General features: G+C 59.7%; 1 protein-coding gene across 1 annotated transcript in view; it reads left to right on the top strand.

Annotated features, from left to right (window-relative positions):
- The window catches only part of TAF4 (TATA-box binding protein associated factor 4), a 65,004-nt gene extending 37,071 nt beyond the window's left edge, over positions 1 to 27,933 (top strand). Inside the window, exons 3-15 of the mRNA XM_045070861.1 lie at positions 1,116 to 1,235; positions 3,616 to 3,738; positions 4,464 to 4,586; positions 6,661 to 6,750; positions 7,101 to 7,346; positions 9,425 to 9,572; positions 9,867 to 9,981; positions 11,813 to 11,982; positions 12,277 to 12,407; positions 13,104 to 13,229; positions 13,690 to 13,746; positions 14,144 to 14,263; positions 26,492 to 27,933. Of these exons, the coding sequence (XP_044926796.1) occupies positions 1,116 to 1,235; positions 3,616 to 3,738; positions 4,464 to 4,586; positions 6,661 to 6,750; positions 7,101 to 7,346; positions 9,425 to 9,572; positions 9,867 to 9,981; positions 11,813 to 11,982; positions 12,277 to 12,407; positions 13,104 to 13,229; positions 13,690 to 13,746; positions 14,144 to 14,263; positions 26,492 to 26,659 (1,737 nt within the window). The 3' untranslated portion in view covers positions 26,660 to 27,933. The remainder of the gene's footprint in view (positions 1 to 1,115; positions 1,236 to 3,615; positions 3,739 to 4,463; positions 4,587 to 6,660; positions 6,751 to 7,100; positions 7,347 to 9,424; positions 9,573 to 9,866; positions 9,982 to 11,812; positions 11,983 to 12,276; positions 12,408 to 13,103; positions 13,230 to 13,689; positions 13,747 to 14,143; positions 14,264 to 26,491) is intronic.

The raw sequence follows: 27,933 nt of genomic DNA, 5'->3' as shown, positions 1-27,933 counted from the left end.
GACCTGTGAGGGCAGAGAGGGGCGGCCACATGCCTCTATTGGGAGGCTCAGGGAGCTGGTGCTGCATCCGTGCTCCGCGAAACCGTGGCTTGGTGGCCTGGACTCCGTCCTGTCCTATCCTCTGCTGTGACTCTACCTCCTGTGCCTCAGTCTCCCCTTCTGCAAAGTGAACCCCGCGTACGTCAGCTTTTCCTGTTGCGGAGGCACGTGGGGGCATCAGGAGATTGTACGCCTCCCCTCCACATGTGTTAGGCCTTTGGGGTTAGCTCAGGGATCTCTACCCGGAGACCTAGGTGGGGGCACGGTCCCCCAGTGCTGACACGTCTTGTCCACACCCCGGCTTCCGTCTGAGTGCGTGCTGGCACGCTGCCCAGGTCTCTGTCTCCCAGACCCTTTCTGCTGGGGCTGTGAGTCTGTTGTTCTGACTAGTGAGCCAGTGAGTACCTGAGGTGGACACCGGCGGGGGCTCGGCATCCCTGTGATACTGGCTGCGTCCCCATGGTGGTGAAGGCCCACGGTGCAGACAGAGGCCTTGGGTGGGCTGAGAGAGCCATGTGGTGCTCCGTCGCTGAATACCGGGGACAGCTGGGAGCAGTGCGCCCCAGGCCCGTGGGGTCGTGGGAAGCCAGGTGCACGCTCTAGTCCGACCGCCCGTGCCTCGTGCCGGGCCTCGTGCCGCCTTCCCCTTGACTTGAGGTGTCAGTGGGTGGCCCGGTCGCACCTTTCCCCCTCGTCTGCAGCGCTCTGCCCCCCGCCCACGCAGGGGACACGTGCTTCTTGGTTCCTTAGTGCTTGCGAACAGGCGTGCAGGAGGCGCGCCCAGGGACGGTTCCGGATCCTCGCTTTCTTGACAGCCCGTGGCTGGTAGACTTGGCTGAGGAGGCCCAGCGATAGCTCTGTCACCGCACACGTGTCACAGTACGCACGTGGTCGGTCACATGCTTTTCCTCTGCTAAGAAGCGCTGCGAGTTGGGGTGGCCCTGCTGGCGACCGTAGCTTGAGGCCTGATGTGCCGCGGTGTGCGGGTCTGTGCCAGGGCGGGGAGCCCGCCGCGCAGGCCGCAGAAGTCGCTGTCCCTCGTTTCTCCTGTCAGACGACGCTCACTTGTTTCTCAGGCACCTGGGACCTCCATTATTGCGCGGCAGGTGACCCCGACGACCATAATCAAGCCAGTGTCTCAGGCGCAGACGACGGTTCCGCCCACCACGGCGCTGCAGCGCTCGCCCGGAGTGCAGGTGAGGGGCCGCGGGCGCGGTGGGGGTGCTGGCGGGGCCTCGCGGGGCACGTGCCGGGTGCTGAGCCGAGCGTCGGGAGGCCGGCGTCCTGAAGACAGCGTGTTTCCTCCCAGTGCTGACAAAGGACAGGTCAGGGTTCCTTTTCTTTGGAGCCACGTGGATTTTCCTAGTGGCAGCGAGTTGAAAAGCTTCCCGCTCTGCCGGAGGTGTGATGAGACGCGTCGCTTGTTGACGCTTGGTTGAGGCACCTGTGAGGCCGAGGAACCCGTGGTGCGGACGGTGCGGGCCCGGCTCTCGTCGCCCTGTCTGTGCGGGGGCGAGGATGGGGTCCCATTGGGGAACGGGGTTCCCGTTGCTCAGGTGTGTCACTTGAGTCAGGGGCTTCCAGAACTGGCCGTGGCCCGTGTGCTGGCCACCTGGCTGCCCTGCCCCCGGCCCCCCCCAGCCCATGCCCTCTGCCAGGGACGAAGCCCGGTTCCAGAGACGCTCCGTGTCGGCCTGCTGGGGTTGGTGTGCGTGTTTGTTCTTAAAATGGTGTCTTCAGCTGCGGGGGGGCAGGTGCTCCCGAGGAGGCCCCGAGCCCTCTTGGCGGGTGGTTTGGCTAATGCCGACGGCTCAGCCTCTGATCTGGAAAGCCGAGAAGGGCGACCGTGCACCGGCGAGGCCGGCCGCGCATCATAGCAGCTGCTCTGGGTGGTGAGGTCGGAGCCGCTTGAAGGCGCATGGTTCTGAGCGGTTCTGCTCTGAAGGTGTTCGTGCGTGTCCGCCACACGTGCGGGGTTTTCAGCTTTACCACTCGGTGCCGGGTGTCTGCCAGGCGCCGGGACTGCGCGGCCGTCGCTTGTTGCTGTGCGTCCCCAGCGTGGTGCTCGGGGTAGGCTCTGTTCCTGCTTCCCGAGAGCGGTCCGAGATGGGAGCCCCGGGGTGCGGGGTGTCCGGGAGGTGGCTGTGGTCCGGGGCTCCTGTCCCTCCGGCGGCTTCTTGTCTTGTGCCGTTCGGTGTCCGTGTGGGTGACGTTGCTGTCCGAGGCAGCGGGAGGAGCCCCCAGAGCTACGTGGTGGCCTTGCGTGTGGCTGGAGCGCTCTGGACGCTTCTTTGGTTCGCTGTCCGCATGCCGGGCTCTGTCTGTTGGGCACGTCTTGAGTTGCAGTTACAGCGTGAGGCCACTTTTCTGACAAGGTCCTGAAGCTCGCGGTGTGTTTGGCATCACAGTGAGTGGAAAGTGACTGATTGAAGTAGGCAGGCCCCATCTCTGCACCCTACAGGGGAACGCGGATGTGCCAGGCTGTTGGAAGAGAGAGTGAGGGGTTTATCTTGAGGTAGAGAGAAACCCCGACAGGATGGAGGTGGCTGGGCTCTTTGTGGGCATCAAGAAGCAACCCCTGTCCCCCTGGCTGCCCGGAGCCAGCTGCTTGGTGTGGCCCGCCATGCTTTCTTCCTCTGTAGCGTGCGGTGGTTCTGGCTGCAGCGGTGCTGTGTGTGACAGAGGACACGGGCCGTGAGGAGTGAGCTTGCCATCTCCTCCTGCTCACACTCGTCGCTGGAGACCAGAGTCTGCAGCCGGGATCCCTTGGGGCTGGGCGGACTGTGCTGGGGCTGGCCGAGCTGGCGGGCACTGTGGCGGAGCGGACAGGCTGCACACAGCTGTGCTCGGGGACGCTGAGTCCCCGAGCAGAAGCCGCGAGAAGGTGGTGCTGACAAAGTTGGAGGGACGTGCAAGGCTATGTTTATGAGTCAGATGTGTCTAGTGAGACAAACCAGTGAATACTCTCGCGGTGTCTCACGTGGAAGGAAACCTCGGGGCTCCCCAGGGCTGCAGTTCGTGTCGCCGGCGATGTCGGTGTCCAGCCGGCCTTGGCTTCCGTGAGTGTGTTCAGTCACGTGCTGCCCCTGCTCACACCTGCTCCCCTCCAGCACACGTCCACTCTGAAAGCCCCTTTCCCTGATGTTTCTCGATGAGACCCGCTGATGCAGAGCACAGTGGCCGGTCAGGTGGTGGAGGTGCTGCCTGCCCCCCGCCACCTGCCCTGAGGTGATGCTGGTGACCACCTCGCGTCCCCAGCCTTCCCTGTGTCTGGCCTTTGCACGAGTCAGGTGACACATTTTCAGCTGTAGTTTCTCTGTTTGGCTTTTCGTTTCTGGGGGAAAAGCTGATTTATGAGGGCGGCTCGTACACCAGGCTGGGCCCTGCTGGGCCATGCTGGGCTTCCCGGCTCGCTTCCCCGGCCAGGCGCACCGTCTCCCTTTCCTCAGCGTGCGGGTCTGGGGCCCTGGGGCTCCTGTCTGGGGCTCTGCCTGCTGTGGGGTCTGGTTTCCTTCTGGGCACGTGAGGCCCGTGTCCGCAGCGCCTGTGCTCACCTCGCATCTTGGACTCTTGTAGCCTCAGCTGGTTCTGGGTGGCGCGGCCCAGACAACGTCCCTCGGGACGGCGACGGCTGTTCAGCAGACGGGGACACCTCAGCGAACGGTCCCAGGGGCCACTACCACCTCCACAGCTGCCACGGTGAGTGCCCCCTTCGGGGGTGGGAGAGAGGCGCCTCGGGCTCCTGCTGCCCTCGTCCGCCTGCCCACAGCCTGCCTTCCTCCTGGGCCTGGGGACCTTGGCCTCCTCAAGGCGGGGTGTGAGGGCAGCGGCCTCAGAGGGGCAGCGGGCAGGCCCTGTCCCCTTGCTAGGCTTTCAGGCTGTGCAGAAGTCCACCGTGAGAGGAGCCCTAGCAGTGGCCTTTGAGGACAGGGCCCGTGGACTGTACGGAGGCTGCCGTCTGTGGAGCAGTGCCGCGTTCCCTTTAGTCACACAGTGTCTCGAGCGTCCTCTGGCCCCCGGGGTTGGACTTTATGGGCCTCCCTTCTCTCATTTTGCTGCCCAGCACTTTCCGTTCTCTTCAGTAGCTGGGTTTAATTTCATTCCTTGTAGTGTGTGCTTAGAGAGGAGCTTTTCTGTACGGCGCCGCGGCGTTGTGCGGAACTTCTTGCGGGTCCCTCTGGGTCCCGGCCGCGGGGGTTCTCCCACTTAGCATTCCGAGGGTCGAGCTGCCGGCCGAGCGGGCGCGGACGTCACCGTGCCCTCGGCTGGCGAGCCGACCTCACCGGCAGCCTCGCGAGAGTCCTGCACTTTCTGGGGAAGAAGTCCATGCTTCGTGGACGCGGATGCGCGTTTCCATTTGCTGGGGCCGCGCTGGAGACCCGCCTCACCGCTCCTTCACTCGGGTCTTTTTAACTTGGATCCAGGAAACCATGGAAAACGTGAAGAAATGTAAAAATTTCCTGTCTACGCTAATAAAGCTGGCTTCGTCTGGCAAACAGTCCACGGAGACCGCCGCTAACGTGAAGGAGCTCGTTCAGAGCCTGTTGGTAAGAGCACAGCCCCAAGCCCCAGCCTGAGCGTGTCTGGGGGACACACGGGGCGGGGCGGGCACCGAGCAGGGGATGTCCCGCCGCAGGTGTGCGTGGCCCTGCCGGGCGCTCAGCCTGGGCTGGCTGTCTGGGGACCTCACAGGCAGGCTGCTGTGGGGGCCTGTGCCCCGCACCCCGACCCCATGCAACCTCGGCGATCGCCAGCCTGGCCTGCTGCCCGGGGCATCCACTCGCAGAGAGCAGGCCCCATTGATGGCCACTGGAAGGTGTCTGGTCGGCCTCAGGAGCATTTTTAAATGCACCTGATAGAGGGTGTTTTACAGGCTTTCTCTCATGTCTCTGCTCTAGTGTCTAAGATGGAGATTTGCAAACCCGCCACAGGCAGGAAGCAGAGTCTGTGAGGCCCCGTGTCCCGTCTCCAGGCTTCCCCAGTGACTGAGTCAGACCCAATCTTGCAGCTGCTGCGCCTCTGCCCGCCGCCCCTCCTTCCCAGGCCCACACATGACGCGGCACGGACGGGCCCTTGTTAAAGACCCCTGCCACAGGTGATCGGCGCAGCAGCGTAGGGACCCCCTGGGGCCCTCGAGAGCCTGGCTGCCACGCACGGTCCTGGCTGCCTCCCCCGCTGCCTGCGGCCGCTCCAGCCGCGGCTCCGTCAGCCATGGGCGCCGTGCCCAGCGCTGTCTCCTTCGGCCCGATGGTCCCTCCTTGCTCTTCTCTCTCCTTGTAGCCCCTTTGTTGACGAAACCTGGTGCTCCGATGTCTGGTCTGTGAACCTTTCTGTCTGTGCTGCTGGGGTTTCGGCTCAGGTTCTGGGCTCGCCGGGCCTTCCTTCCCAGTGCAGCCACCCGAGAGTGGGTGGCAAAGGGGAGACCCTCGCCCCTGGGGTGACGAGCTGAGAGACAGTCATTCTCAGAGATGCCTCTGGCTCCTCTGAGGGGTGGCCCTGTGCCCTGCTCGTGGCCCGTGCGAGGTGTTGTCCGGAAGGAAAGCTGTTGCATTCCCGCAGGAACATGATTCTTTCAGACCGTGGGCTTAAATATTTTCAGGGAACTGAGAGATTGAAAACTGATCTTACCTCCCAAGAGAAACAAGAACTCCTGGCTCTTTGCTATATTTGTAACAATTCCACCTTCTAATGAAATTTTTTTTTAATATTTTATTTATTTATTTGACAGAAAGAGAGACTACAAGTAGGCAGAGAGGCAGGCAGAGAGAGAGGGGGAAGCAGGCTCCCCGCTGAGCAGGAGCCCGATGTGGGGCTCGATCCCAGGACCCTGAGATCATGACCCGAGCTGCAGGCAGAGGTTTTAACCCACTGAGCCACCCAGGTGCCCTCTAATGAAAATTTTTAAGGAAATCAATGTCTCTGTCTTTCATCTCCGCAGTCCCTTGTCTGTAGTCCGCACTCCCCGACTGCCGCTCGAGGAGCTGCCGGCTCTCGCTGTCCCTTGTCTGTAGTCCGCACTCCCCGACCGCTGCTCGAGGAGCTGCTCTCGCTGTCCCTTGCTTCCCGGATGGTCCGGCACGGCACCCCCATCTCCCCTCTGTGCTCTTGTCAGGGCCAGGACCCCTGTTCTGCCCTTGTCACAGCCCTTGTGGTGCTCTGGATAGTGCTGGCAGCTCCCTCTCTGACATTAGCATTCATTAGCTTGGGGCTTGCGACATGGATGCCAGACAAGAGGGCACAGGTCAGGCAGAAGCTCATGTTCTCCCGTGGGGCCCAGGTGCTGGCCTGGCCTCGAGGATGGCTTGTGATATCCCAGCCCTGCTCCCCTCTCTTTCCCTCCCCACCCTCAGACCACACTGGCTTTGGTTTCTAGAACAGAGTCATGCCTCCTGCCGTGCCCTGGGCTTCCTCCCGGAGGCGTGGTGTGGGTCTTTGGTGTAGGTCATTGTCTCTTCTGGTGACGGTGTCCCTGACTTCTCCTGTGCTGTCCCCTCTGTTCCCACCCAAGACTTGGCAGAAAGGACACTGATTGCCACTCAGGACACCAGCACATGCTGAATTACGGGATGTGTGTGTTCACTTCTGTTCACAGGAGAATGTTGTTGTGGTTTTGTTTTTAAGGATGGAAAGATCGAAGCAGAGGATTTCACTAGTAGATTATACCGCGAACTTAATTCTTCACCTCAACCTTACCTTGTGCCTTTCCTGAAGGTAATTGTGCAGCCCCTGTGCAGCCTTGTGCACGGGTAGGTGGAGGGGGAGGGGAATGTGGTGTCCCCGCTGGGCTTGAGGGCGGAAAGTGCCCTGTGATGCTCATGAAGGTTCTCATCAGGAGGCTCTTCTGTGCGATGGGAGACCCCTGACCCGCGCCTGCAGAGGGGGTGGGGAGACGAGGTCAGGGCGGGGGGGTCACCGGTGGGGAGCAGGGGCTTGGGGCATCAGGGTGCTGACACCCCCGCGGTTGAGTGGCGGCTCGGTCTCCGAGCAGCAGGTTTCTGGGTCTGTGAGGAGGAGCGCCAGTGCCCGGGCCCCGCCAACCCTGCATCTGTCTTTCTGCCCAGAGGAGCTTGCCTGCCTTGAGACAGCTGACCCCCGACTCCGCAGCCTTCATCCAGCAGAGCCAGCAGCAGCCGCCGCCTGCCTCGCAGGCCACCACCGCCCTCACGGCCGTGGTGCTGAGCAGCTCGGTCCAGCGCACGGCCGGGAAGACGCCAGCCACCGTGACCAGCGCTCTCCAGCCCCCTGTTATCAGCCTCACGCAGCCCACACAGGTTGGCGCTGGCAAGCCGGGGCAGCCCACGCCGCTGGTATGAAGGCGAGAGCCTTGCCTGTCCCCCCGCTGCCCACCTCTTAAAGCCTTTGGCCACGGCTCAAGGAGGCCTCCTCATGGGAGGCAGGAGAGCTCCGGCGGGGGAGGCGTGGGTGCTGCCCCAACTGTTCGAGCATGAGCCGGAGGCCAAGGTCCTGCGAGTCTGGGCTCGTTCTCAGGAAGACGAAGGAGACCTGTGGGCTCCGAACCCACGGGCCTGTCCCCTGTGTCGTTGGGGATGTTCGGGCTTTAAACAGACATGGTGTGTTTGTAGGGACTCTTTAGCGGGATGTCACCTTTGCTTAGGAGCAGTGGCCCCCGGTCAGGAAACCGCGTGTGCCTGGTGGCAGTGGTCAGGCAGAGTGTGGGGGATCTCTTGTCTTGTCTCGTGGCCTCGAAGCCAGCTGTGCAGCCACAGTTCGGGCCCCGGTGGGCTAGAGCTGCAGGTTGCCGGTCAGTGATTCACGGCGCGGGTCCAGGGCTCTGGGCTCCGCAGCTGGAGGAGGGAGGTCTTTGCTGGCAAGAGCGTGTAACTGTGCTCGGTGTCTGGGCTCCCCAAAGGAGATGAGGAAGTTCGCCGTTTTTGTTTTTAAACTTTCAAGGGGATTTTGTTCCTTGAAGTTGAAAAATCTCCACTGCACAGGCCCCTTGTCACTTGATAGCGGGTTGTAAAACGTGTTTAATTGTAGTGGCCACTTAACTGAGTAGACGAGCAGCGTCCGCTGGGCTCTTTGCCCCCTGCTCAGGCAAAGCCTCTGTCTTCGCGCCGACGGTGGTCATGGAGGCTTGGAGCTGGTGGATGAGAGCTTCTCGCCTGCAGGGCTGGGAACTTCATTGCAGGGTCGGGGTGGGTGGGCACGCGAAGGTGTGTGTGAGAAGTCAGGGCTCTCTTTCATCCCTTTCAGGCGGAGGGGCAGAGATTTGCAAGCGTAGGGCTGCCCTGACCACCGGGGCTCATCTGCGCAGGCGCGGCCTCAGAGAGAACCGGGTCGGTCGTCGTCTTCCCTTGAAAGCTTTGGGCTTCGGTGCGTGGTTGTGAACGGACTGACCGGTGCTGGTGGTTTAGGGTCAGGGGCCGTCCCGACCAGCAGGGTCGCTTCTGCGCTCCACTTCCCTGGTCCTGCCGGGCGCGCTATGGCTGTGTGGGGGACTGCAGTGCGGTCCGGCCCGAACCTGGCCCATTCCCTGCCTTGAAGCCTGTTGAGACGTAAATCTCCGCCTTTCCCCTGAGTTTATGGCCTGACCTGATGTGCAGCACCTCGGGGCGGTAGCTGCCTTGACTCTCCCGCTGGTGTGGGTCTTCATAGGGTTGTTGCGGAGACAGTTTGGTTGTGGGGCACTGCCGCCCCTTCGGTGAGTGTCCCATAGTCCGGGGCATACACAGCTGGACGCCTTCGTGGCATTTAGAGATGGGCGCTTCTCTGTGAAGCTCGGAGTGCTGCTGTGTGTGGGTGTGGTGCTACACCGGCCACAGGGCCTTAGACGGCTGGCTCCCCGAGCGGAGGCACGGGCGGGAGTGTGCCCCCACCGACAGGGCTGCAGGCTGGGCCGCGCCGCGCGGGCTTGTGATCTGGGGCAGTATGGACATGGCCGGGGCTGGACTCTGCTCTGGGGGTGTCTCCCTGAGCGAGCCTTGCATGTGTTGTGGACAGGTCCTGATGGGGAGGCATTTGGAGAAGTTCTTCGTCAAGTGGGACCCTCGGGGCAGGACTTGGGAAAGCCGACCTCCCCCTGGTGTAGAAGGCGGTGCGCCTCTTAGAGTCCGTGGAGGAGGGAAGACGCGCCCTGCAGCCCCCAGCAACTGTATCCCCCCTGCTGGGAGTGGGGGGAGGCGTGTGTCCCACGCCGGACCGTGGAGTCAGCCCGCCTCCTCCCTGCACTGACTGCAGGACCGCAGGCCCCACGGGCGGCTCCGCCCCGAGAGCTCACCTCCACTGCAGTCCCTGACGGGGGGTGGGGGGTGGAGGGTGGGGGGGGTGTCCCGTTCCCGGCGGGCGTCCGGCCGGGGGCTGGGGTGTGTGTTGGCGGCTCTGCGAGGGGGAGGGGACGCGCTGATGGGCCCTCGGCTCTGCCCAGGTGATCCAGCAGCCGCCCAAGCCCGGAGCGCTCATCCGGCCGCCACAGGTGACGCTGACGCAGACGCCGATGGTGGCGCTTCGGCAGCCGCACAGCCGCATCGTGCTCACCGCGCCGCCGCAGATCCAGCTGAACCAGCTGCAGCCGGGTGAGGGCTCCTGTGGGCCAGGGGGGCTGCCTCGGACTTGGTGGGCAGGGGGGTCCAGGGTCAGACTCCGCTAGACCCGCTGGTTCTGCCCCAGGCCTTGCCTGCCCTGGGGGTTTTAGGAGAGGAGACACCGGAGTCTCTGCCATTGCCCACGGTTTCGGGTGGGTCTGGTGCTGAGAGCCGCTGAGTGGCGACGGGTGAGCGGGGCTGCCCCCACCGGGCTCAGAGCCCGCTGAGGCGTGTGCAGCGCCCGTGGCGTGCCGGTGGGTATACCGTCGGTGTCTTCCGCTGCAGTCCCCGTGGTGAAGCCCGCCGTGCTCCCTGGAACCAAAGCGCTCTCTGCCGTCTCGGCTCAAGCAGCTGCTGCGCAGAAAAACAAACTCAAGGAGCCTGGGGGCAGCTCGTTTCGGTAAGGAGCGGGCCTGCTCGCCCTGAGCACAGCGACCCCAGGCTGTGCAGCGGGTGGGGGTCTGTGCCCGGGGCCGGCCTTGCCCACAGCGAGGGCCTCTCTAACCTCGATACCGTGCTCTTCGCACGCTTCATTTTGACCTGCATGTGCACGTTTCCCTGCAAAGTCAGCGCAGGGAGGTTTGCTGCAGATGCGCAGCAGAGCAGCGCCCTTCGGTGTCCGAGTTCACAGCAAAGCTGTCGCTGTGAGGTCACATCGCAGCGTTCTGAGTGCGTCGTGCTATAGCGCAGAGCGCCTCCCTTGCCCTTCTTTGAACTTGGAAACTTCTGGAAATGCTGTCCCAAGGGCGCTCGATGAGCAGCGGGGCTAGGGGCTGCAGGTTAGGGACGCAGAGTACAAAGGCTGTAGGGTTAACGTGGGTGATGGTAAAGCCGCGGGGGAGGCCGTGTGTCTTGGGTTTTCCTGGGGCTGCCCCCTCCCAGACGGCATCCCGGAAGCTGTTGGTCAGTGGAGCAGGGTTGGCGTCAGTGGGGTGTGGAGGGCCAGTGCCCGGTGGGGCGGGGAGCTCATCCCTGAGGGAGGGGCGCACCTGCAGGTCCGAGAAGTAAGAGAGCAAGGGCCGCTGGGAACCCGGGTGTCTTCCTGCAGAGGGAAGGGAGTTAGGACGGTCCCCATGGTCTGGGGTGAGCTTGGGGTTCAGTGTCTGGACGCACACGGGAAGGAGAAGAGGCTCGGCGCCCTGGGCCCTGGATCGGAGGTGAGCACACCTGGCGCTCAGACCCCATCTTCTGAGAGCTGCTCTGTTCTCACCACCCAGACGCCCGAGAAAGGCTGGTCCTGGGGTCTCTGCTGGTGCATCTCGTTAGGTCAGAAAGCAGTGCCGGAACTGACAGAAGTCACTGGAAGGGCCTCCTCCCCACTGCCCCTGTCTGTAGTGACAGACTCAGTTACCGGCTGAGACAGGAAAGCACAAGCCCATGGGAATGCATAAACGGGAAGCTTAGGAGGACGGGGGAGCCCACAGGGACCCCCGAGGCCTGGAGCTCGAAGCACGGCAGGAAGGGACCAAGGAAACCCAGTCCTCCACGGGGCTCGCGGGACATTCTTGTCACAAGGGATGTGGCTGTCCAGCGGGGACACAGACAAGCCGAAAGATGCCTGGCCTGTGGCCGTGCGGGTGTCGCGGGCACGAGAGCCAAGGAAAGGCTCGAGAACGTTCCAGGCTAAGGAAGCTGAAGAACCCCGCGGAGGGGTGGCTGTGAGCGTGGCTGGTGGCCTGCTTGCAGAGGTCGCCCGGCTGTGTCGGGGATGACGCCCGTGGGCGCAGGGAGCCCCCAGGGGTGTTCTGGGGTGGGGTGGGGGAAGGAAGGTTGGCAGCTTCCCTGCAGGTGTTTCAGGAAGAAAAGAGCCCTTCCCGCCCCAAACTCCCGCTTTTCCGTAACTGCGACTGTTTCAAGAATAAGTTGATGTTCTTTGACTTTTTAAAGAAAGGTTTCACTTGGGACAAACTCCTGGAAGCTAGGAGGGTAGCGTTCCTGGGTTTTGCTCCCTCAGTGTAGCCCTGCCTAGGGGAGTCCTCTGTGCACGTCCTCATGCCAGGACTCCTGGGCGAGCTTAACCCCTGCGGGTCTTTCTGTAGGAGAACCATGTCACCTTGAGAGAAGAGCGCTAGGCTTCCTTGTTGAGGTGACGCCACAGTGCTGGCGGGAGCTGGCGGGACACATGCCTGGAGGGGCATCGGTGTGCTTTCTCCATGGGTCCCCCTAGGGCAGGCCCCCCGAGGGCACCTCCTGGCGCAGCCTGCGCTCAGCCAGCGTTCTCTTCTCCGAAGGGATGACGACGACATCAATGATGTGGCCTCGATGGCGGGAGTGAACCTGTCCGAAGAAAGCGCACGGATATTAGCCACGAACTCTGAATTAGTGGGCACGCTGACACGGTCCTGTAAGGACGAGACCTTTCTCTTACCAGCGCCTTTACAAAGAAGAATCTTAGAGATAGGTATGTGGGCGTGCTGCCGCCCTCGCGGGCCCCCGGTCTGCCCGCCAGGCCGTAATCCTTCATGCGGGGCTGCCCTCGGCGGTGGCTTCCCAGCGGGGCGTGTGGGCCCCAGCGAGCACACCCGGTGCCTTGTCCTGCCTTTTGCCTGTGTCCTGCACGGTTGGTGCCGGTGGTTCGCAGGTAGTGGCAGCGGTGTAGACCACCCCCTCCCACTCCGAGGGGTGCGCCTGGGCTGCCCTCACGTTGCTGCGGGCAGTGAGTCGTGGGCATCTGTAAAGTGTCGCTCACCCCCAGGGAGAAAACACGGCATCACGGAGCTGCACCCAGATGTAGTGAGTTACGTGTCCCACGCTACACAGCAGAGGCTACAGAACCTTGTAGAAAAGATATCAGAAACGGCTCAGCAGAAGAACTTCTCTTACAAGGTAATGCGCTGTCCCCCTACGCTTTCCTGCACCAGGTGCCGGGGGCAGCACGAGTGTCTCACCGAACTCCGTGTCGGGAAAGATGCTGCCACTCTCGGCCCATAGGGATCTCTGGCGCTGTGTGCCCGGCCAGCGGAGGAAGCCCAGCCTGCATGAGGGCACCCGGCAGGGGTCTAGCCTGGGTTGGGGCTGGGGTGGAGGTGGTGAGCCCAGCTTCGGAGGCCGTGGGGCCTCTGCCGGTTCTGCCCTGCGCTCCTGCGGTTGCCGGCCAGCCAGGGGGCACGCCCTAGGGGCGCAGGCTCACACCTGCTCCCGTGCCTCGGACCACTGCCCCGTTTGGTTTTGTGGAGGGTCCCCTGCCTCTAAGGGGTTGGCTGTGGGGCAGGGTCCGCCTTCCTTGTCCGTCCTTCACACGCTAGTACTACTTGGAAGGGCCCAACCCAGTGAGGCTGGTGCGGTGGGCAGGGCAGTTAAAATAACAAATCAAGTGATACCGGAGCGTGTACCGTGGGAGCACCTCTGAGCCCCGCCCAGCTCGCCTGAGACTCGCTAGTCAGCATGTTAGCACCCGGCCCGTCTGGGGACCAGGGTTCGGGTGCACGGAGGGTCTGTGGGACCTGCTTGGGGAGGTGGGGCAGCATGCAGCCTATCCAGGCCGCTCTTCAAATTTGTGACTGTGTTTTTGCCTTTTTGTAGGATGACGACAGATACGAGCAGGCAAGTGATGTCCGGGCTCAGCTCAAGTTCTTTGAGCAGCTCGACCAAATTGAAAAGCAGAGGAAAGACGAGCAGGAGAGAGAGATCCTCATGCGGGCGGCCAAGGCAAGTTCCCACAGCTCACGGAGCGGCCCCTGCCCCGGGCCCCGGGCCCCCGTGCACACGCTTGGGGCTCTGGGAGGCCAGCACGGTGCTGGGGGACCGGCCCTACAGAAGATGTGATGTATGTGGTTTAGGAGGGGCCACGGGTGTGATGTGGACCTGAAGTGCAGGCCGTGGTAGCCGTGGTGGCCATGCTGGCCTCCACCTGTCAGATTCCTGTGCCCGGCAGGCGAGGAGGTGACCGCCCCAGGCTCTTCTCTAGTGGGAGAGACTTCACAATAATGGTTGTTTTTTCCTGTAACGTGCAGGCTGAATTCTCATCTTTTGACTGTAAATAAGCATTTTAAAAAGTAGTGTATGTTGTGTCGTATGATCTGGACATTATATTGTGAATAAGAGAATGCCTATTAGATAATAGACATTTAGGTCATAACTTGAACTTTTTTTTTTACTTTAAAAATAGTCTCGATCCAGACAAGAAGATCCGGAACAATTAAGGTTGAAACAGAAGGCAAAAGAGGTGAGCGCTTGTGGTCAGAGTCTTTGCTCCGTGCCTGGGAATGGATTCTTGCGTAAACTAAACGTCCGCCCGAAGGACGGGGAGGAAAGTGGTGGCGTTTCTGTGCCAAAGCCCTGAGGCGTTCGCAGGGTGTGGACGCGGCGTCCTACTGGACGCGTTCCGGGTCCCTTGTTGCAAGCCTTCGGTCTGTCACGCACAGTGTGCTACTTTCTGAGCTTCTCAAGACGCACGTCTGTTCTCGCTTTATGGTTTTTCGGGTTGCAGGATCAGCTTACCGTCACAGTCAGAACAGTGAAGAAATTGTAATTCAGACAAAGATCGCTTGATGTCTGTTGCTGTCATGGTAAGCACAAGTCAGGTCATGAGGTGACACCCTCGTTTCTCTTTCAAAACGAAGATGCAGCAACAGGAGCTGGCGCAGATGCGGCAGCGCGACGCCAACCTCACGGCGCTCGCCGCCATTGGGCCCAGGAAGAAGAGGAAAGTGGACTCGCCGGGGCCAGGGTCGGGGACAGAGGTATGTTGTGGCGCGGCCGCCGGCTGGCAGGGGTCTTGTGAGGGCTTCCTGCCTCTGCCCTGCAGGTCGCAGACACGCCTGAGGGTCGGCCCTCCTGCCTGTGCGTGAGGCTCCCCCTTGGGCTACTTGCATCCCGGGTCTCGCTGACTCGTGCGCGTGCCATGAGCCGGCAGCTCTGCCCGAGAGGAGGTTCGCTGGCTGGGCCTGGGTGCTGTGATGTTGGACCACCTGTGGAGGGAGCATGGACAGACTGTTTCGAAGCGTGGCCTTCCGGGGATGCCTGCTCCTCTGGGGCAGCATATGGGACAGGGCCCTGAGCTGGACAGGGGCTCTGGCCTGTTTCTGTCCAAAATTTGTTAGTTTCCTGTGATATTTCACATGGTTACATGCCCGACTTCAGGGTTTTGTTACTTTTGCTTCGATCCTTGTTGGAAGAAAACACGCATGGCCTTTCCCACGGACACGAGGTCACCGCTGCTGGCGCCAATGCTGCTGGTCCAGGCCGGCGCCAGTGGCGTTCCCCTCGCCCCAAGGGCGGTGCCTGGCATTTCTTGAGGTGCGGCACGCGGATGCGGGGTTCTCTCCACTTCTGTTTACTCGTGAGGCCTAGCATATCTCCCCCAGTTTTGAATATTTTCCCTGAGTATAAAATTCTGGGTTGACAGTGTTTTTCTCATTTAAGATTCTCTTCTACATTGTTGAATGCGTGGCGTGCACCCAGATAGGTGTCGTTTAATTTTCGGGAAGGACACGTGAAGGATATGTGCACCCCAGGACCAGGCGCCTTCGTGGTCTGTGCTTTCTCCCCTGTTCCCAGGGCCCTCTGTCTCCTGCCGACGCCTCTCTCACCTTTAGGGACACTCTCACTCAAATGCTCGGCTGTCTCCTTCCAGATCACAGAAAAGGGAGGTTTCCCAGCATGTTTCCCAAAATTGTAAAAGTTTTCTTTTTCTTCTTCTTCTTCTTCTTTCTTTTTTTAAAAAGATTTTATTTATTTATTTGATGGAGAGAGACACAGCGAGAGTGGGAACACAGCAGAGGGGGTGGGAGAGGGAGAAGCAGGTTCCCTGCGTAGCAGAGAGCCTGATGTGGGCTCGATCCCAGGACTCTGGGATCGTGACCTGATTTGAAGGCAGACGCTTAACGACTAAGCCACCCAGGTGCCCCACAAACCTCTTGTTCTTTTTTTTTTTTTTTTTAAAGATTTTATTTATTTATTTGACAGAGAGATCACAAGCAGGCAGAGAGGCAGGCAGAGAGAGAGGGGGAAGCAGGCTCCCCACTGAGCAGAGAGCCTGATGTGGGCTCGATCCCAGGACCCTGGGATCATGACCTGAGCGGAAGGCAGAGGCTTAACCACTGAGTCATCCAGGCGCCCAAACCTCTTATTCCTAAAGAGCTGTAATGTCTGTGTGACCATCATTCTCCTGTGAAAGGGGGGCTCTGTTGTCTCCCCGGCCCCACCGAGGTTACGCCTGTGGCCTGTGCCTGCCGCGTCTCCCTTCTCTAGCAGCACTGAGCGCCGTCTTCATTTCTGCAGGTTTGTCCGGGTTGTCTCTGGACTGCGTTCTCGACACGTAGCCTGCTTGGGGTTCTGAGGTGTGCAGGTTGGTGTTTTTCTTCAAATTTGGGACATTGTGGTCTTTATTGCTTCAAAATTTTTTTTCTGTTTCGGTCTCTTTTTTCCGAGGGGGGTTTCCAGTTACATGTATGTTAGACCTGACGATGTTGCCCTTGGGTCTCTGACACTGTTCGGTTTCTTCCATCTTTCTTCCCTCAGTCCTCACTCAGTTCCGTGCTGGTTTAAGTCTCGGGGTTCCCCGAGCTCGCGGAGCCGCGGCGGCGGCGGGGAAAGCTGTGGCGCCAGCCAGTGATGCGCTCAGTCGCCTGTTTGTGCCTCTGGAGTTTCCAGTCGGTCCCTCCCAGGGCTTCTGACTCTTGCTGGGGTTCCCTGTCTGCTCCCAGGCCGGCACATAGGGCCTCCTCCTGGGCCCGCGTAGAGAAGCTACTTTAGTGCGTTTGCGAGACCAGTGTCCAGGCTGCCTCAGCGTCTGTGTCCGGTCACCGCTTCTCTCCCCAGCGTCGGGTCTCGTGCTCCCGTTTCTTTGCGCGTCTAGTGGTGGCTGCTCGATGCTGGGTGTTGTCGGGACGGAGTGAGAGACGGGCTTCGTCTCCTCTGAGGGGTGCTGGCGCGCCTGACAGCAGGCGCTTCCCCTGGGCCCATGTGCTTTGGTTTTCACTTTGCTGTCGGTGCCCCCAGGACCAGGTGGGACCCCCCGCACGCCCCACCTTCCCTGCCCGGGTTTGGCCTGAGGCTTCGGTGCGGTGGCTGTCACTCTTGGGAGTGAGCTCTCCTCCCAGGGAAAGGCCCTCTGGCGTCTGGGCTGGGCGGGCTGGGCGGGCTGGGTGCCGGGGTGGCAGCAGGGTCTTCCTGGGCGGGCGGGCCGGGCCGCGATGATGCCCGTTGTGGCTGCACACGTTCCTCACTCCCCGCTGAAGGTGCACGCGCCGTCGCACTGCCACGCGCTGCCTCTGCCCCTTTCAGCCGCCATCAGCGGTCGTTCCCGAGGACCGGACTTCCGCGCTGGCAGTGGGCAGCTCTTGGGTTTTCTGAGTCTCATTCTCAGCCATGGTTTTTGGGGTGGTTCTTGGGCCAGCATCCCCGAGTTCTCACACACGGACGGCGGTTTGTGTCCTGTGTCCCCAAAGGTCCACTTCGATCGCCTTGAAGTCCTTGGCTCCCATTTTCTTTCCTTGAGAACGCTGACCGTGCCACCCGGCTGTGTGCTCCCGGCGTCGAGTGTTGCCGTTCAGGCCTGGTGATGGTCTCATTATACGACTCTCGGATGTCGTGTTCTGTTCTTTTTGCCCAAAGGATTCCTTTTTTTTTTTAAAGCGTCTCTAATTGTACTTGGAATTGGTCAGCCTGGGTCCGCCTGGGTCAGCGTTCTGGGGCCGAGTCCTTCCCACCACAGTGGCAGGTGTGTTTTGATTCCAGAGCGCCTTCCTCCTGGAGGGCTCCCCCGCTTCCTCTGCAGGGGTTCCGGCCGTGGGGCCTTGTGTCGACTTTGCCGTCGCCATCCTGCCTCCTCGCAGCCCCTCGCAGCCCCTCGCAGCCCACGCTGTCCTCAGGCGGCCCCCGGCAGCTCTGCTTCTCCACTTTCCCTTCTCATTTGTCCGGACTCTGGCGCCTTGTGTCCGAGCTTTGTGGGTTCCCGCTTCTCTCTTGTGACTGCTGCTGTTTTCTTACTGTCTTTTAAGTTGTCTAAAGGTAGAACATTACAGTTTCGGTCTGTTGTTTGAACCTGTGTTCCTGGTTTTTGTGCTGTTAGTACAGATGTCATTCACTCTCCTGACCTTTCTCCTCGTGCTGACTTCTGTGCGATCGGCCTTGGTGCTTTCCTGTGTTCCTTGCATGTGAATTTAGTTTTCTTGAACTTTTAAGAGGAGGTGGAGTCTGAGGTTATCTGTGAGCCTCTTGGAGCTCCTCTGATGTCCTTGTGAGGTGACGAAACGCGTCTGCTTGTGTCCCAGGCCCCAAGGCACTGCTTCCTCCCTGACGTGCTCCTGGACCGCCTTGGGTCCCCACTGCCCCATCACGCTCTGCTTCAGTGTCCCCCCTCATGGTCTTACCCACGAGAGGTCCTGTGCAGATGGGAGCCCTGGGGAGGCCATGTGGCCACTGCTGTGCCCTGGGACAGACCCAGCCCCAGGCACAGCCGCTGCCTCCCTTTCTGAGGGCCTGTCGGGTTTCCAGGCCTGGCGGTGCCCGTTGGTGTCTCTAGCTTGTCCTGCACGGTTCTCTGCTATTGTTCAGCTGCCTGTGGCTTATCTCTGCTGACTTGGGTCTAAATCCGGTCTGCTCGTTTCCGGTGCGGCCGGCTGGTTGCTCTAAGTCTTACATGGGCCTTTGGGAGGATCAAGAAACAGCTGCGCCTGTTCCTCCCCAGGATATAGTGATTTTCTTGAAAAGAGAGAGCTTTCTCCCCACTGAGAATAGGTTCAACCTACAGGAAAGTTGTGGGAGTGGCACACGGAACTCCGTTTAACTTTTGGAGGTTGCATTGCCTGCGGCCCTCTCGGTGTCACTGCGTGTGTGTGTGTGCTACACGTGTGTACCTATGCAGTCTCCCTGCGTGTGTGTGTGCTACACGTGTGTACCTGTGCAGTCTCCCTGGGATGAGATGTCCTGCACCCCCAGGGGCCGGTGCTGGGAGATGCTGTGGGGTGCTGTGGGGTGCCGTCGGGTGCGGGGCCACTCGGCCTTCCAGCTGTTCCCACTTCGCCCACAGCCCGGCAGCATCTCCGGCTCCATGTGGGGCACCCAGCAGGCTCGCCGTGCAGTTCTGTTCTGAATCTCCTGCTCCGGGCCGTGCTGAAGAGGGCGGGATTGCGTGTACGGGCGGCCTTCGCTCTGAGTCCGGGGACCGGCAGAGACGCCCCCATCAAGACAGGTCCTCTGTGGAGCCCATCACGTCAGGTGGCCCGTGTGTGGGGACCTTCCTGCTGACCTGCGCCATGGCCCCGGGTGCGGCCTGCTCAGCCACGTTCCCCAGTGTCGTCCCCTTGGTTCCGCTGGTATGTGTCGGCGCCTGGGGAGGACGTGCTCCAGGGTCCCGCAGAGGCTGCCTCTGTCCTCCACCAGCCTCAGCACCCAGTGCCGACGGCTGCCCGCCCCCACGGCCGCCATCACGGGCCAGTGTGACGGTGTGTCCGTGGCCCTTCCGCACCTGCTAGCTGTCTCCTGCGCACGCAGCCCCTCCCTTCACACGTCTGCTCGCTTGTTGCTCGGCACCGTGGCGGGGACTGTGGACTGTTGTATTCAGTGGGTTGTGATCAATACTCTCATTGTTTCTAGATTTGGGCAGTGGAAGCCCCTTCAGGCTGGTTTCTAGATCCTTTTGAAATGTCTCTCTCATTCTTGAAGCACCGTGGCATGAGTGGCGTCCCGGAGCCTCTGGTGCTTCCCTGCCCCCCAGCACTCTGCCAGGAGCCCTGGTTCCCTTCGGGGAGGGGGGCTGGTGTGTGGAGCCCGGGGTCTGAGCTGGGTGTGGGTCGGATGCTGTGGGGCGTTCACGCAAGTTCAGGTGTGCACGCGCGCCTGCCCTCCCTGTCTCTGACGCGGCCTCTGCGCTCCAGCCGGTGCCCTGACTCCGGTCTGCACATGGGGCTGCTTCGCGGCCCCCACCCTGCTGATGAGTCCTTCTCCGTGAGGACACAAGTCCCCACCATTCGCAGAGCGTCCGGCCGTCTGCTCAGCACGACCAGCTCCCCAGCCACTTCGGCTGCCGGGGTCCCGGTGCTGGGAAGTGCGGGAGGCCGATGGGAAAAGCGTATTGATTAACTTGGACTCGGGTGTTAAGATGTGTCCGCGGTACGTACTAAGGAGTAGGAAAAGCTTGCGACCCGCAGGGAGAGCCGGGCGTGAGGCAGCAGCTGCGGTGAAGCGCAGGGACCTGAGCGACACGGCGGAAAGAAGCAGGTCGCCAGAGACCGTTCTGGGGGTTCTTTCGTCCGTTGTTGCTTTTGCCTGTTTTTGGACCTCAGGGGGACACTTGTGCCTTTCGTCACCGGAGGTAGTGCTCAGTTCCTTCTCTTTTTTTTAGTTTAGGAGTATTTCCTTTTTAAAAGGAAACAGTTTATCTTGAACTGATTTTAGCCTTGTGGAAAAGTTAGGATGTACTCGAGCGTTTCTGTGTACCCCTCACTCAGCTTTCTCCAGTGCGAGTTATCGGAGTGATGGGCTGTTAACAAAACCTTACCTGATTCTGTTTTTCAGAATTTAATTTTTTAATATCACAATGGATTTTTATGCTTTAGAGCAGCTTTAGGTTCCCAAAACTTGGGTGAAGGTACAGAGAGTCCCCGCGTGCCGCTGCCCCACCCCCACCCCCCACGCATGGCTTCCCCCAGCGGTGCAGGTCGCACAAGGATGAGCTCACACGGACACACCGCCCTCACCCAAGTCCAAGGTCACCCTCGGGTCACTGTGGGCGCCGGGCGCTCTGCGGGCCGGGACAGACGCATCGGGACCTGCTTCCGGCTTCATCACATCACACGGAGTGGTCCCCGTGGCAGCCATGTGCTTGTCCTCACCCGACCTCCAGCTGCCCTGGGACCACTGGTCTCTCTATGTCTCCGTCTGTGTGCCTTTTCCAGAAGGTCGCAGAGCTGGGATCACAGGGCGGGCGGCTGTCCCGGGCGGGCTTCCTTCCCTGCCATGCGTCCGGCTCCCTCCCCGGCTTCTCGCGGCTTGAGAGCGCATCTCTCGTCGCCCTGAATCCGGTCCCGCGTCGGGATGGACCCCCGTGTGTCTGTCCGTCGCCTGCTGAAGGACGCTTAGGTCCCTTCCAAGTTTTGGCGGTCACGGGCGCAGCTGCTGACGGCACCGGGGGAGGTTTTGTGTGGAAGCGAGCTTTCCACTCTTTTAGGGAAACGCCACGGTGTGTGGTCTCTGCAGCGTGTGGCTTGGGATGCTTGGTGTGGTAGATGCGGCCTTCCAAGCTGCCTTTCCAGGCGCCGGGCCACGTGGCGTTCCCTCCAGCCACGCGCGAGAGCGCCCGCTGCCCCGCGTCTCGGCCGGCGTGCGGTGCCGTGGGCGGGGCGGGTCTGGGCTCTTCTGAAGGGCGAGCGGGCGCTCTGCACTGGAGCTCCTGCAGTGGGTGGTTTTCCGGCTGCCCCTCTCCGCTGGTTCCGCTGCTTCGTTGCATGGCTCAGTACGTTCAGGCGCTTCTGCTGCCGTTTGGGTTCCGTGCCGGACTCCCCCGCATCTGGTTGGCTGTAGGGGGGCCTTGAGGTTCTAGGGAGCAGAGCTGCGGACAGCCCGCAGACACCGGGCGCCGTCCTCGCCGTTCCCGCCCCTCCCTGCGGCCCGTGTGCGCTCTGCGTACCCCTGCGTTTCCTTACCTTTTACCTTCCTTGAAGGGCCGCGTGCAGGCCCGTCTGCACGCACTGTTGTCACTAACGTATTCTGGAACTCGGTCTCATTTCAGGAAGACCCTCCGGGCTCTGTCCTATAGCAACCCACGTGCTGCGGCTGGTCGACCTCCGCCCCGTGGGCAGACCGTGCCGGATCCGGTAGCCGCGTGCACGAGTGTGTCTGCACGGCTGGGGGGCTGCTGGGGGCATGTGAGGCACACGGGCAGCCCCCTCCGGACGGTTGTGTGCGTCCCTAGCCGTGCAGCTGTGGCCTCCCCTATGTCACCTATACCACGTGTGGTCCAAGTGTCTGGTCTTGCCCGTGTGATGGCATCATGGTTCGTCTGTGTTTGTGACTGTGCTGTGGGGCCTCAGAGCGGGCGTATTCTCATGGTAGGGTAGAGAGCTTCATGGGTTTCCATGACATGTACCCTGCTGATTATGCTGACTGGTTTCTGGTATCCTGGCTTATTTTTGTCGATTTGATGTGTTTTGTCTTGGGTGCGGCGATTCGAAGCCTCTGTTACTAGTGTGTTTCTCTTTATCTCCTGCAGCTCCTGCTTTGCAGCGAGGGGCTGGGTGTGCGTGTTCTCTGGTGCCTACGTGTTCCTACGTGTCACATCTTCTGTGAGCTGTCACTCTCACCGTTAAGAAAATACCCGTTTGTCCAGTGGGCTTGAGTTCTGTGTCCTGAGTTGGGACCATCATGCTCTTCTCTCTGACTCCTAGAAAACCCCTGTCCCCCCTTCCTGGTGGTAGCCACGTCTCCTGTCTGCAGCACACACTCAGTCTTGTTTTCTGGGCTGAACAGGAAAGATTTTCTTTGAATAGATGAATGAATGAAGCCCGTTCACCTTTATGGATAATGACCAACATGCTTGGTCTTTTCTCTTTCGTGATATTTTTATAATTATTTGTACCTTTAATGTTTGCTGTGATTGTCTTCCTCTAAAGGGTGTGTTCTTTGCTCTTGAGTTAACATTTTGTTTGTATTTAGGAAGTTTTAGAATTATATTTGGGTTATTTTTGCACGTAAACCTTATTAAATGTCTTCTGTCCCTTGGTTTTCACTTAACTGTTCAGCTTCTTGGTTCCTGTGGGTCCTGGGGTCCAGTCACTGCCTCATGGCCGCCGGTGAACCTGCCCTGTGGGGTCTTTTCCCTGGCTCTCTGCTTCCTGGTTACAACACATGACCTTCCCCCCCGACCTCTGGGTTTGTAAGTGCTTCTCCCGTGGCGTTGCCCTGCTTCCCCCACCCACCTCTTGGGTGATGGGTGCCCATCCCATGGCAGAGTCTCCAGGAAGGCCTTGATGCAGGGTCCCCTGATGTTTGTATGTGGAAAACGGTTCTTCTGGGGCTTTGATGGGGGGGACAGTTTGGCTGGATATAAAATCCTTGGTTCGCACTTTCTTCCAGTCATTCTGCGACTGCTTGTCTGTGGTCACCTCGCTTTGTAAGTTGGTTTTGAACGGCTGATGCCAGGCTGATTCTCTTCCCTTTGTATCTTATTTTCTGTTTACCTGGAGGCCTCGTCTGTCTCTTTGGAAAGTAGTGGTTTCCATTGAGGAAGCGTCAGAGTTGATAAGACGCAGGTTTCCCAGAATGTTCTCTCGGGTTCTGGTTTCAGGGTCTCTCTTGCTCCCGAGTCTGTTTTCCTCCTTCCCAGGCTCTGATCAGGCAGTGCGGGCCTTCCCCGGGCCTGGCGGTGTGGGTGCCCCTCACTGGCCCGCCTTGCTTCACTGTTCCCTGCTTGGTGCCTCGCAGTTAACTTCACTCATTTCTGACATGATTTGTTTCCTTTCCTTGTTTTCTTGCATTCAGTCAACTCTTATTTCTGTCTGTTTTTAAGATTTTGGTTGTTTATTTTAGGGAGAGAGCACGTGTGAGTGGGGAAGGAGGGGCGAGGGCGAGGGAGAGAGAGTCTGGAAAGCAGACTGCTTGGACCCGGCGCAGGGCTCTGTCTCACGGTCCCGAGATCACAGCCTGAGCCAAATCCGGGAGTCGGACGCCGCACTGACTGTGCTACTCAGGCCCTGGTTCTTAACCTCCTTCTGTGTCACTATTTCAGGTTTTGGTGCGGTTTCCTGTCCTCACATGCTCGAGTACGTTTTTTGTCGTTGAACGTGCTGTCTTCGTGTTCTTGTGTTCCCAGACGGGGTTTGTCTCGGATGTGTGTGGGTTCCGTTTTCTGGCTTTTGTGATGATTCTTTATGGATTTGCTAATCTCCCTCTTGTGCGTTTTCCTGGTGGTTGGGCATCTCGTAAGACTCGCGGTCTGGTGGTGCCCTCTTCTGCCAGAGCTGGAAAGTTGGGTAGCCTAGCCAGGTTTTTGTCCGTGTTGGTTGTGTTGGTCAGACTCTGCACCAAGGCCTTCCTGGGGACCCTGCCAAGGGGCGGCACCGTCTCCTCACAAGAGGTGTGTGGGGGAACCACGGCAGTGAGATGAGAAACACTTACTAACGCAGAGGTAGGGGATGGGGTCGTGGAGGGTCGCGTGTTGTAACCAAAGGATCCTGTGCCCTCTGATGTGAGGTTCTGTTTCATGGGACCCCAAATGCCCCTTTACTTATTTCTCTTTCTGTACCTGGTTTTCAGATGGCTCTTGTCAGGGCCTCTGTGTTCTGAGATCTCTGCCCGTGCTCATCCATGTCTGTGCTCTGGGCGCTCAGAATGGGGGGCGGGTGGCACCCAGCAGCCATTCTGGGCCGGGTTTTGCTGGACCATGGCCCCTCACAGGCTTCCTCCCGACCTGGCCTCCGCGGGGGCCATGGGGCGCTGCCGGGACGGGCCAGTTCTGCTCCCTTGGGGGGCTTTGGAGCAGGTGCTCCCGTCTTCACATTGTGTGGATGGAGTCGTGTCTGTGTAGACTTGCCTTCCTTGCTCTGGGCTGTTTCTGGGGAGAGGCAGGGCACCACTGGCGTGACTAAGTGGCAACGCGCTGTCCTCACCCTGTGAGCGGAGTGCGTCCTCCTCAGCCGAGTACTGAGTCTTTTACCGCAGCCGTTCCTCCCGTCTGCGCGGGTGTGCTCTGTGCTCTGGGCAGAAGGGGCGGAGAGATGGGTGGAAACGAGTTTGGGAACGATGCCATCGCGAGGGCAGGCGAGTGAGCCCTTGGAGCCTGTGCTGTTCGGTTCTCTCGGGCCCTCTGGCAGGTCAGCCTGAGCGGCTGGGGGTCCAGCTGGCAGGAGCAGCCTTGAGCGCCGCCTCGGCTGAGGGCCACCTCTCTGTGCTTCCGGCTGCCGTGGAGTCAGCTCCTCGCCCCGAGGTGGCAGTTTCCCTGAGGCACTTCCCCAGGGGCCCAGGGCCTGGGGGTTCCTGTTCTTGGATCCGCGGTGGCGCCGTGTCTGCACAGCCATGGGCTCCCGAGTGAGCTTGATCCCGCCAACCAGGTGGGATTGGGACGAACGGGGTTTTTTCTTTCCGTTTGGTTTACGAACCAAGTGTTTGTTGGCGTCTGATGGATGGAGCCGTCTTGACCGCGGCAGGGCTGCCTTCAGAAGTAGCTTCCTTTGGCTGTCTTGCCGGTGGCCCCGCGTCAGGGAGGCCCCGTTTGCCAGGGAGAAGACGTGTCGCGGCGCCAGCACCCTGTCCGAGGTAGCTGTTTGTAGCCCCGGTGCCCGCAGAAGCAGGGAACCGAACAGCCCTCGATGGGCGCGGCTGCTGGCGGGCTTGGTCCTGACCACCGCTGCCTCCAGCGCTGCCTCCCACGCCCGATCCCTGCAGAGTGTTCTGTCGGCTGGGTCGGGGTGTGGGGTTGGCTGCCTCTGCGGCTCAGAGCCACCACAGGGCCCGTCCCACAATTAGACGTGCTCTGTCACATAGGACATCTTGGACCGTGGGCTCTTTGTGGAACTGCGCAGAACCACCAGAAGCTCCAGTTTCTCGCTGACCTTCAGAGCCTGCCTGGGCTGGACACACGTCCATCAGAACCAGAAAGCTTGGCCAGGTTGGCCACTGTTACAGTGAAGACTTATCTGTCTCCACGTCTGACTTTCCCCATCTGTTAACTTGCTCTCCGTGTGGCCGCACCAGTCCCCGCGAGCCCCGAGGTCGGCCGCCGCGTCGGCCTGGGGGGTGGGGAGGGGAGGCTGCCTTTGCGTGTCGCTTTCCTTCCAGAAACCGGCCTCTCCCTGTGGTGTGTGACCGCGGGCCGCCGCGCTCCTGCTGTGTCCGCCCCCACCCCGCGGACTTAGTGTTCGTCGCAGGCCTTCACAGGGCGCTGCCGGGTGCTGCCAGCTCTTGCACCAAACGCGTTAGGGCTGTTGCGGAGACTCAGGGACTCGCTGCGAAAACCGGAATCGCTCTTTCAAACGAGGAAGAGCCGCCCCCGCAGGAGTGCGCTGGGGGGCATCTTGGTGGGGGTGGGCGTCTGAAGGGGAACGGAGGGCAGTTGAGGTGGAAGCCGTGTGTGTGCACAGGGACGGAGCAGCCATGCCCAGCCTGGCGGACGGGGCTCAGGCGGTGGCGACCAGGTGCGGAGCGCGGCCGGCCTGCGGGTGCTGTGGTCCTCGCCTGCCACCTGCTGGCCGGCTCCCGGAACTGCGGCCCGGTCTGGGCAGGGGACTCGGTCCTCTGGCCCCTGTGAACTCGCGAGGGCTGTGAACATGCTGTGGTCACGTTTGCTCCTGAAACATACATGAGCAACGTTAACCGTCAGAATGCAGACAGTTTTCATTCTCAGCGGAAAACGAGCGCCCTCCAGGCGTGTGGTTTGAGCCCCGGAGCATCTGATGCATGCGGCCACGATGCTTCCAGGAAAACCGGCCCGGCGACTCCGTGCCACAAGCGGGCTTCAGAGACTTGCAGACACTTGGCCTTTCCCCCAGCGGGGCAGGCCCTGAGCCAAAACGCTGCTTTTAGCCCAGAGACAGCAGACGGGGTCTCACTCGGGATCAGGGCAGCTCAGAGTGCCAGCCAGCTGACCATCAGCCTGCCCCGTCCAGGAGTTCAGACTGTATGGCATTGGGAATGTTCTTTTGTCAGCGAAGCGGGGATGACACCATTGGGTCCAGGTGTGGCATTGGTCTTGCCTGTCCAGCTGGAAACGCGGCCCTCTGCTCGTACCCCTCCCCATTAGGGACTCGTAAATCACTCCAGCTCAAGGAGCAGGCCTGGAGGAAGGAGCCTGTCCCCGGCCTGGCTTCCTCCAGCACCGGGGTTCCTTGGGACACCTGTAGGGAAATGTGAGTGGCCCCAGGAGTGTGCAGTCCTGGGGCAGCGCGCGGCTCTGACCCGCCCTTCCAGCGCTGTGGGTCGCGCCCACCTGCGTGCACCACTAACCCGGCTGTCTTCTCCTTTCTCGCCACCAGGGGTCGGGCCCAGGCTCCGCGGTCCCAGGCGGCTCCGGCGTTGGAACCCCCAGACAGTTCACACGACAAAGGATCACGCGGGTCAACCTCAGGGACCTCATATTTTGTTTAGAGAATGAGCGTGAGACAAGCCATTCACTGCTGCTCTACAAGGCACTCCTCAAGTAGCATGGGGCGGGCGCGGCGCCGCGGACGGAGACGCCTGGCACGTTTTTATATATTTGCAGATGACGCCTTTTGTAACAAGCAAATGGGATATTGTTTAAAAAACAGCCACCTCTTTACAACAAAACAGTTTTATATTCCCGTTTCTAAGTCCGCTCTTCAGTTCGGAAGAAGACACGTTTCTGTAACCGAGAACAGAGGCCGTGGGCGCTCTGCACGGACAGTTAACTCTTAACTCATCTTTGAGTGGCCTTCTTGCCAAACAAGCCATATCTAAAAACTGATGGAATCGTCTAGCAAATGATTAGCTGCCCTCTGTCACCTCGTAGCGGTTTCTACATTATTCGTGCATTTTGTTTTATTCCACCCAACTTATTGCGTAGGTGTGTGTCTACAGCAATGACCTCATTTCATTTATTTTATTTTTGTATTAGTCAGTTGGCAAAGCAAACTGATTTTTTAGACTATTTATGTCCCCGTCCCCTCTCTCGCCAGAGTCCCCGAGGAGCACGGAGCTGGTCGCGCTCGCCTGGGGCAGCCGCGGCGGCTCCTTCCGAATGTGCGGTCGGCATTGTACAGATGCGTTTTATTTGCTCGAGTTTGTAAAGCTGTAAAGTTAAAAGAAATGAAAACCTTTTCAGCATAAATATATTTTACTTGCACTGTGTTTTTTAGCTAAAAGTGGAAACTTAGATGAAATAAAATCAAAGTTGAGAAGAATCATCAGAAGACTGTTTCTCAGTGTGAATCAAGTGTTGAAAAATGGTTGGTGTATTTTGTCAGTAATTGTACATAATTTTTGGCACATAACATGAAGATGGCTATGTAAACTATAATTATTTTGCTAAGAGACTGTAAGCGAGCTGTGGGCCGACTTTACAGATGTCCAGAGCAAAGCCCTTCTTTGTACCTATTTTTTTATTACAAATATACTAATTGGTTCTTTATATTTTCAGAGGTTATTGTATTAAATTGTCTATTGATAGTACTTTTATGACTGTAAATACTTTGGCTTCTCCGTGTGAATCCTCACGCCAGACCGGACTTTGCGCGAGTGTGAACCGAACGCGGATCAGTATTTTTACACCTGCAAACTGTTACACCTTTTATTTCGTCTTTTAGGAAATCCCTGTCTTTCCATTTTTTCATGTAAATTTTGCACAGTTACTTGTTCATATGTAAATATTTTACTTTCAAAAATGAAGTTTTTAATTGCTATTGTTTTATATAGGATTGAAAGAAAATTAACTCCTTTATTAAAAACAAATTTATCTGTA

The sequence above is a fragment of the Mustela putorius genome, unplaced genomic scaffold (assembly GCF_011764305.1).
Source record: "Mustela putorius furo isolate JIRA1106 unplaced genomic scaffold, ASM1176430v1.1 tig00003972_pilon_pilon_pilon, whole genome shotgun sequence".
NCBI lineage: Eukaryota > Metazoa > Chordata > Mammalia > Carnivora > Mustelidae > Mustela > Mustela putorius.
This window is presented reverse-complemented; position numbering and strand designations above follow the sequence as displayed.